Raw genomic sequence first — 9,998 nt, forward strand, 5'->3', positions numbered from 1 at the left:
CATGAGTGACACATTGGATGTATACAGTTCACTCGTGTTGTAGCCTTCTTAATTTCTTTCAGTACATCCTCATTCCAAACATGGTTGCCCTTCATTTATCCAACATATTTTTCCACTTGCTTTGGAAAAAGTTTAGACAAACGGAAATATGTTTCTTTGGCAACCAAGGTTATTGGCAAATGACATATTCCCTTCAATACAGAATTGATGCATTTTGCCAGGTTTTTCATCATGTGCCCATATCGTAGACCCCCGTCATACAATTGTGTCCACCGGTCGAAAAGTATGTTAGAAAGGTACCCTACCCTGGCACTATTAATTACTCGTAAGTTTTCAAACATTTCATGAAAATGGTGTTTGGCGAGCTTATACCTTGTCCAGAAAAGTGAATAGTTAATCCATTTCCAAAACTCGCATGATCCGGTTAAATATCAAACAATTGAAATAGTGGCGAATAAATACCCATGCTAATCATTTGTGCCCGTTGAGCTGCAAAATCGTGTTATCCATGGTAGTTCACTACAAAATGTCTTAGACAATACCTATGATGTGTGCGGTTCTAGAGGCTTCCTTGTCGTTCAATTACGGCTAGTATTCTAGGTCTTATGTTGGAGATGACGCATATATCGGGTTGGGGGCAAACATGCCTCCTCAACCTAGACAGGAGGAAATCCCAATCGTCTGCTAACTCTCACGGCGTTATTGCAAAGGTAATCGATAGGATTTTTTGATTGTCATCCTATGCCTTATGTGTAGAAAAATAGTGTTGTAATTAAATACGAACAACAAAAATTGAGCCTTACTTGATGCAAATTGCGTGCTAGCTCCCAATTATGCCTTATGTGCGAACTTTTCTTCTTTTGATCTTCTTATAATTTTTTTTGCTCGTAAATGCCTTATGCCACTCAATACTAAAAACCATGATTTTATAAAACCGGGGTGAATGGCAATTGATTCAAAAGAATTTCCCGGGCTAGTGGGGAGTCGAAAGTGCTAGAGGGAAAATGCTCCACATAGCGTTTTTAGTGTTTTTTTTCTGACAGTGCACTGAAAACAAGCCCTATGTGGAGCCTTTTCCCTCTAGCACTTTCAACTCCCCACTTTCTTCCACTCACCCATCAAATATCTGGGGATTCCTGTGATATATTTCTGAAGAAAAATGCACTGAAAGTTAAAAAATAATGCACTGAAAAAAATGATCAATCTCAACCTCCCATAAAAAAACTGATCAAACCTCAGTTGCATTCAAAAAAAATCGAAAACAAATTACAAACTAAGATTTAATGACATTGAGTAGTTTGAGTTTCAATTATGAATCGAATTGAATTTTACAATTTAAATAATTTAAATATATGATTGGTGTAAATACGATACTTGTAAATATTGAATTAAATAATTATTAACTTTACATATCAAAAAAATTATAAAAAGATAAAGAATATATAATAAACTTAAAAAAAAAACTCAAAACCTTACAAAACCTTAAATCCTAAAAACCATAATACCACAAAACTTTACCCCCTAACCCTACTTTAAAAAAAAGACATAAACCTAACCCTAACAAAATGGAACACAAGGAAAATGCTTCCAGTTGGAAGCGTTTTCAGCTGATGTGGCAGAAATCTGGAAACATTTTTCTATCAATACGCTGAAAATGCTTTCAAGAAGCTTTTTCTTGCAAATCAGCTGAAAACGCTTCTAGTTGAAAACGTTTTCGTTATTTCAACCTAATCCCGTCATTTTAAAAAAAAAAACAACCTAATTAAGGGTGTAAATGAACAGAACTTTCAATGAATTGTTCGTGAACCGTTCGTATAATGCTCGTTTATGTTAGTTTATTAAACTAAATAAACAAGTATGAACAAAATTATTATATTCGTTTAATAAACGAACGAACACGAACAAAGGTATATTCAATTCATTTATGTTCACGAACAAGCTCGTTTATAAGCTCATTTATGACTCATTTATTTATTATTAATATTTTCTTATAAAAATTCCATTAGTATATATTAATAAAATTTTCTAAATAGTTATTAATATTTATATTTGACTATTTTATATCTAAATAATATATGTGTATTTATTTTTTTATCGTTTGTTTGTTTATTTATTATTTATTAACGTTGTTGGTAAATATGTTCGAATAAGTTAAATGAACATATTCTTATATATTAAACAAACGAATAGACACACATAATTTTAAATAAATAAACATAAACAAAAAATTTTAAATTCTTAAAGAATACAAATTAAATATGAACACAAGCTTGTTCAAGCTGGGTTTATTTACATACTTAAGCCTAATCAAGTAATTAAAAAAAAAGGTGTATTTTAAAGAAATTCAATCTAGCAAGAATATTTCAAAAAGAAAAAAAAGGAAAAAACTAAGGCAAGAAGACAGCTTCATGAAGAAGCTAAATTCAATCTAGCAAGAATATTTCATAAAGAAAAAAAAGGAAAAAACTAAGGCAAGAAGACAGCTTCATGAAGAAGCTAAAGACAGTGTCAGAGTACTCTCTTCTCAAATCAGCTTTCCGCCTGTGTTTTTGTGTTTTAAAAAACAAAGCCAAAGCCTTTTGAAACTTTCAATTTTTCAGGTATTGAGAGAGTCGTGAGTTTTTTTGAAGAAGATCCAAAACTGAAAATGTCTGGGAGAAATGGCGAAGAAGAAGGTCAAAGCCCAAGCTCTGTTGTAACAGTATCCACGCCTCCACAATCACTTCCCAGCCCAATCCTGTCTGATAGAAAGCTCAAAGACAAATGCTTTAGGTGCGGAATGAAGGGTCACTGGGCACAAGATTGCCCTTTTGCTAACCCAACGAGAAACGCCTCTTCTCTGCCGGACGTCCATCACTTCCCTGTTCTGCGTTGCCCTTGCGGCGTCGCTTGCACCCTTCGTGTTTCCGGCAGTGAGACCCATTATGGCAGAAGATATTATGCTCACAACTGCAACTGCGGAAATGGACCGGGCAAGAATTTTTACAAGTGGTGCGAGGATGTCAAGGCACCTTTGTGCAAGTGCGGCGCCGGAGCCTGCACTATCAACTTCCACAATGACACTCATGGCAACTATGTTAAATACTATACTTGCCGTATCAGAACGGTATGTTCATCAATTTTTTCTTCTTTTTTCTCTCTATTTTGGAGACTGAGTGGGTTTGATTTTGTCGAAAATTTCACCCTTCTGTGAAGAACCATATTTCTGTTTCGAAGCTTTCTAATGTCAATTCAGTTAATATATATGACCCTCCAAAATTTATAGACTGACTTAGAAGAAAAACTTAGCATTACTCCATGTCAGATCATACATTTAATGAGCAAAGATGTACAAATATACAATCCCATAACATTTTTTGTTCTTTTTTTCTTCAGCACATTGGGAATATAAAAAATTTATTTACTTATCGTTTTGCATTTCCAAATGATTATTGCTGGAAGTGTTGGTCAGTGGAGTCTGATAGTGATTATTTGATAGGGTCATGGATCTTGTGGTTTCTTGCTGTTCGACAGTCCTCCAAATTCATGGCCAAGGTCTCGACGACCAATATCGAGTCCACAGCACGGTGAGCCACCAGATACGATGAGTCACGAGGATGAATGTTCCATACCCTGTTTCTCTAACACAAACATCCTTGTTCATGAAGCCGAGACAAGCGATTTTGTTGTAGGGAAAGGGAACCGTGTTTCCCGTCTAATGTCTTGGTCTGATGTCCATTCCCGTCAAATAGAGTTCCAGAATCAGATATTTGCTGCTGGGAATTTACGAAATGGATGTAGGGATTATTGCCAATATCTTTTTCTTTCTTCTAGTCCTTTTGTAATGTTATACATTACAGCTTTTTGTTCTTCATCGTTATTTTCGGTAAAAGTTCAGTTTTGATGACAGGTAAAACTCGTCAAATTATGGGCCTTCGTGTTCATGGTTGGGTTGGAAGGCTTGCTTTTCCTCCTCCTCGGATCTTAGCAGATCTTCCTCTTGGGCATTTCTTTTGCTGTAAGCATGGTTATAAACTTGAATTCTTTGTTTCCTCCAAATCTCTAGCTTTTTGCTTTTTTCAACGGTTATGTGTTTTCTTTGTTTGATCCAATATTAGTTTCTGAATGTGCGGATATCTCTATTCGTGGAAGTTCAAGTATAATGCCTTGCACTTCTTCAAATGGTGAAGTTGATGAAGAATCACAAAATGCACTAAGGAATGATACTCAACTGTTGGCTGTTCCTTCGGGGACTTCAATCTGGAAAAGATCGTTCACTGCTATGCAAGATGTAGCAAATATAATGATGAAAGGAGTAGGAAAGAATCTGCAGAAAGACTGCAGTCTTTTGCTGTCAATGGAGGCAACAAAAGATGGTTTGGCTTTTGCTGAGCACGTGACGAAATCTATTCAGTATATTTCAAGAGTTACAGGAACGGAGTTGAACTGCAATCAGCAGGAGCCAACCATCCAAAAGAATATCGAAGAAGTCGGTAGCGATTATCTTCAATTGGTCCGTCAAGTGGCTTCTCATTTCGAGGAAATGCTCCATCAAATTGGGGAACTTGAATCGTTCCTTGTAAATATTACCAAGGATTTGGGGCAATCAAAGAGAAGTATGCTTGCTGCATGTCAACAACTCACAAATGCTTTGAAACTTTCACAGGAAAAAGTAGAGCAACGCATGGTGGGGACAGCATTAGATGAGGTAAGAATTCACCCTAAGTTTTATTTCTATGTTATTCAGATTCGAAAAGTTTATGTTCAATTTTTTAAAACAGAGTGGTTGGAGTGATGAAGCTTAATGTTATAAGAAGCATCTGTTGTTTTGTTCAATTTGAAACTGAATAAGTTGATATGTGTGTATGTAGACATGCTCCAGTACAAGTGAAATATGTAGAGTAGAAGGGAGGAAGAGACAGAAGACAGCACTTCTAAGTGAATCAAAGTGAGGTGTGAGAGCCTCTTTAGAATAGAGGACACCGGATGTACATGTTTTTATTAATGTATTCTTATCCTGCCATTGTATTTTGTTATCCATGACTTTCTAATCAAATTTTATATCAGTTAATGTTTATATCATCAAATCATTTTTTGGGTATGATGAAGGGATTCTTTTATGTCCATTTTATGATATTAATATCGTCATTCAAATTCTTTGAATTTGTAAATTATTTGAGTATTACTATCTGAATGCGAACCTAATTAAATATCATCCGAATTCAATGTTTTTAGATTTGAATCGGTGGTCGATCGGTTAGATCTTTTCGATTCGATCAGTTCAAACAGTTAAAAATTGATTGAACTATATAATAATATTGTTATTAATATCTTATTAAGTGCATGTCTATTATAATCAAGATAAAGTTTTGGTGTACTTTAAATTTTATTAGTTATTAGAACTAGGTCTCTACTTTTTTTATACTTTATATGCCTATAAATAGAGACTGATGAAGCATTGTAATTATCCTTTTTGAATAATACGCCCGAGCATTCATCATGACGTTAATAGGGGGTATTTTAATGCTCGATAAATCTAGAAACTTGGTGCATGTAAGGTGGCTTTTACATCTAATGGATTTCAGTGAATGCGCAAAACTAAGTTGGGGATTTGCCGTGTTGTCGACATTATATCGGAAGTTTTGTGAGGCAACGAAACTGGATAAGATGTTGACTGATGGTTGCTTGCTACTGCAGTTGTGGGCCCGGTGGTGAATACTATTTCTATGTCCTAGAGTGACTGACCCATACACATTCCCATTGGTGATGAGGTAAACATTATTTATCAATAAATACGTAGTTTGTGCAATAAATGTTTTTATTTATTATATGTTTTGCTTAATATATTGTCTGTACAGGTGGAACCATGGGCCGAGTAACGTGGGACTGTTTGACGAGTTGGACTGTTCGACCTCGAGATCATATCTAGCATCTTACTTGAAGTGTTAGACAACCAGGAGATGTGGGACGTGAAGGTGTCGTTGATAGACAACGAATTCCACCACCATCGCGAGACATGAACGAACAACATAAGGTGGACATATGGGGGAAGAACGACGAGGAGTAGGCATAGACGCACAAGGAGCACATCCAAGCTTGGGATCGTAGGATAGAATCCATACTTGCCTGTGCACCATTTTTCTCGGCAGACACAGCGATAGCTGATGATTACTTGACATGGTTTAGAGCCATCGAGAAGCTGTATTTGCTACCACTAACGGTGAGGAGTAGGCAAATTTGACCAAAGAGGTAACGTCGACCACCATAGCAGCATAGGAGGGGATGCGGTCACACGACGGGTTCGTCATCAGCTCTAGCAGAAAAGTTGCCTCCTGTGGCTACGCAATACCCGGGTCAGTTCGCTTAACTTATTTTTGTTTAATTCACTAACCCCATGTCTTTTTCACAAGCACCATCGCACTACGGACCACTGCCACAAGTGGTCGGTTCTTCTATTCTGCAGGTTCATATTTTGGGGCACTGACATCCCCTGCATACTAACCCCATGCCGATGTCAATGTCAAACCCTATATCGAGACAGATGTTGACGTATGCACTGCCACCGACGACGATACATATGCAGACGCCCACGCATTAGTTGAGGCAATGTCGATGCCCGAGTCGATTTTGATGTACCCGAGATTTGGGGCACTTTATGGTTACACGCATATAGTGACCTAAACACCGTGCGCATCACTATTTTACCGTGGTGGCTCATCATCGCAACCATCGATCGTGGGAGTGGTGGATACACGATGGCAGACAAGGAGGGCATAACAATCGACCACGAAGGAAGACGATGACGCTGTCGATCCCGAAAAAAGATTTGCCTAGGGGGCCATGCTAGGTACATATTCAGGCGATGATGAAGTCCATCAATAGGCAACAACTAGGAGGTAGTCTACAGACCTGCACCTTTGGATACACCTCCGGAGGCACCTCTGGTTGCACTTTTGGTTGTACACCTGGTTCTACGCAGAAATCCTCCATGCAACTATCGTCCACCGCCTTACGACACATTCTCTTCGATGATACGATTGAGTGTATTTTTTGTTATAAATATTGTGATGTAAATAAAATTGTCATAAATAAAAACAATTAATTATTACAAAAAAAATCCTTTTAGGTTTTGAGCAATACCTTTGTCTTTTCATGAGTTATGTGTAAGTTAACAATAAATAAGAAATTGAACCAAAGAGAATACGTAAAGCACGCTAACGAATATGAAATTTGGTAGAAAGTAATGTTATCGACTCTGGGGCGCCAATGTATCTCTGTATAGAGAACATGTTGTCTTCGTATGCCTTGGGTTTTTACAATTCCCACAATTTCTATTGACTGTGTCTTTCCCTAATATTCATATTGTTCCTTATCTGGGTGGAATTCAGGTGACCTTTTGGGATGCGATGCAAGTCCTTCTTTGGCACCAACTCGAACGGCGCACTTGACACAAGCGGCTACATACTCTCATCTGGGACGGGTAGGAATCCAGGACTCCACAAACTATGAATGCGTTTTAGTTGATAAACGTCATTATGTAAAGCGCATACTCAATCTATATGTTCTCATATGCGGCAATTGCATGTGCTCATGGGAACCGAAGTGCTTAGAATCTCCAACAATCGCAGGTCTCTTCTGTTAAGCTCACACGATAGGATGCACCAAACATTTCCTGGTTGGGCCTAGCATGCTCCATGACTCAAACATTTAGGTTCCGACGTGAGTGGCACACTATATACATGGTGTTCACTCTTGCTGTACTTCACTGAATCTCTTTCATCACGTCATCATAGAATGTACCGCCGCCTGCTATCTGTCCAACATATGTAGACTACCTATTAGGAAACAAGGCAGTCAGTCAAAAGTATGTCTCTTTGACAACCAATGTTACCGGCAAATGACGCATCCCCTTCAGTACGGAATTGATGCACTCGACCAAGTTTGATGTCATGTGCCCATATTGCAGACCCCCGTCGTACAACTGTGTCTACTGTTCGAACACTATATTCGATACATACATTGCACCATAGGCGTTAATTGTGCTCAAGTTGTTCAACATTTCATGGAATCGATGTTGGGTAAGGTCGTAACCTGTCGAGAAATAACTATCGGTTAGTGCAATGAAGTTACCCGATATGAATAATTGATATGTAGTGAATACATAGTTCGAACTATAAACCCATGCCGATGACTAGATCTTGCTCAGTTGTCGAAGGATATTTTTAGTGGTAGTTGGATCCCACATGTTGTATGCAATACCGATGATGAGTGCAATACCAGAGGGATCTGTGACGATCAATCGCCGAGAGTATTCTAGATCCCTTATCCAAGATGACACATGTCAAGATACGGACAAAGCGGCGATGAAACTAACTCAGGAAGAAATCCAAAACATCTACCGTTTCTTCGAGAGTTATTGCAAACGCTATATGCAGAATCTTTCCATTACCATCCTGAGCAACGACAAGCAACAGACGTTGTTGATACCTTTCGTACAGCCAGGTGTCTTCAATTTGGACCATAGGCTTGCAGTGCTAAAATGCTTCTCTGCACTGCTCAAAGTGTAACACCCCTTACCCAAGACTATCGCCTGAGTCGAGCACGAGGCGTTACCAGACTTATCTTACTTGTTCGGGGCATAATTTTTTTTAAATTAATTCACTCACATTCATCCAATAAATCCCTAAAAAGGGCCCTCGAGGCCCTAAAACGTGCAATTGGAACGGTTTGAGATCAAACCGGGAACATTAAAAATTTTCCAATTACTTACACAAATCAAAACAATTTATTTCACTATACATGATAAAACTGTCCATCTGCATAACAGTCACTAAATTAATTATAACTCGAGATACGAAACTAAAAATTTAAATCCGTAAATTTTCCCTGAAACTAGACCCATATAACTTCTTACCATAATTTTTCCAGAATTTTTGGTTTGGCCAATTGGTACAGTTTATTCATTAAAAGTTCCCCTGTTTTGCAATTCAGCGGACCTGACCACTAAAAATTGATTATCTCATTATACATAAATCATATAACATTTCCGTTTGTTTCTAATAAAAGACATATAAACTTTGACTTATAATTCTTTTTGTACAATTTCTAGTGATTTTCTAAAGTTGGAACAGGGGATCACGAAGTCACTCTGAATCATTCTTACAGAAATTTAAATATCTCAAAATATAAACTTCGTTTGCTTGATCTGTTTCTTTCCTATAAAAATAGACTCAATAAGCTTTAATTCTATATCTCATTCACCATTTAATTCCATTTCTACAATTTTTAGTGATTTTTCAAAACCACATCACTGCTGCTGTTTCTTAACTGTTCCATGGCCAACTCTTACTCCTCCATAATTTCTTTGCATCAAGCCTCATTTAGGCATACATAATACCAAAACTTGTTCTTATTTAGCTATATCATAAACTAATCATTACAAGTATTCACATGCCATTCTTTAATCATATCATAAGGACATAAACAAAAAATAGCCAAGACCCTATACATGCCATAACTTAAAGTATTTTTAGTCACAAAATACCGAGATAGCTTGCTGATAGTGTGAGGCGATCTCCGACGTCCTTACGATTTTCTGAGTTGGCTTTACGATACTTCCCTTTGGTACACTCTTTGAATTTTCTGTTGAACCACTTGGAACACTAAGGATACACAGGCACCTTTCCTTTCTAAACCTACCATTTCCATGTCTTGACATGATCTTACGTGGTATCCTTGCCTTATGAGCTCACCATTGCCACGCCTTGGCATGGTCATCAATGTCATGTCTTGACATGGTCTTACATGATTTCCTTGCCTTGTAAAACTTACCAATGCCATGCCTTGGCATGGTCTTACTTGGTATCCTTAAACCCTAATGTCATGACATTTGTATCCTACACATTCTTAAGGTTCAACTGGGGCTTTTAAGTATCAGTTCTCCATCAATTCTTGCTCGATACAAAATACGATCAAATATTTTGATTTAGTCCTCAATCTTTTTCTTTCCTCGGTCTAAC

General features: G+C 37.5%; 1 protein-coding gene across 3 annotated transcripts; it reads left to right on the top strand.

Moving 5' to 3' along the window:
- The first annotated feature begins 2,366 nt into the window (after positions 1-2,366).
- LOC107941006 (uncharacterized) lies at positions 2,367-5,194 on the top strand. Of its 3 annotated transcripts, none has more exons than XM_041116970.1 (6): positions 2,367-2,513; positions 2,601-3,106; positions 3,479-3,776; positions 3,890-3,997; positions 4,098-4,687; positions 4,851-5,194. In XM_041116970.1, the coding sequence occupies exons 2-6, from the start codon at positions 2,648-2,650 to the stop codon at positions 4,929-4,931; spliced, it is 1,536 nt and encodes a 511-aa protein (XP_040972904.1). In that variant the 5' UTR covers positions 2,367-2,513; positions 2,601-2,647; the 3' UTR covers positions 4,932-5,194. The 3 variants fall into 3 exon arrangements, with proteins under 3 accessions (XP_040972904.1, XP_040972905.1, XP_016729989.2); XM_041116971.1 differs by having other exon boundaries at positions 2,367-2,507; XM_016874500.2 differs by having other exon boundaries at positions 2,367-3,106.
- The last annotated feature ends 4,804 nt before the right edge of the window (positions 5,195-9,998 follow it).

Source organism: Gossypium hirsutum, chromosome A07 (assembly GCF_007990345.1).
Source record: "Gossypium hirsutum isolate 1008001.06 chromosome A07, Gossypium_hirsutum_v2.1, whole genome shotgun sequence".
Lineage (NCBI taxonomy): Eukaryota > Viridiplantae > Streptophyta > Magnoliopsida > Malvales > Malvaceae > Gossypium > Gossypium hirsutum.

Excerpts from the sequence above, each read along its gene's own strand:
- LOC107941006 (XM_016874500.2), top strand. The coding sequence starts at position 2,648 with ATGTCTGGGAGAAATGGCGAAGAAGAAGGTCAAAGCCCAAGCTCTGTT. Across the intron at positions 3,107-3,478 it reads ATACTTGCCGTATCAGAACG|GGTCATGGATCTTGTGGTTT; the intron begins GTATGTTCATCA and ends ATTATTTGATAG. Across the intron at positions 3,998-4,097 it reads TCTTGGGCATTTCTTTTGCT|TTTCTGAATGTGCGGATATC; the intron begins GTAAGCATGGTT and ends ATCCAATATTAG.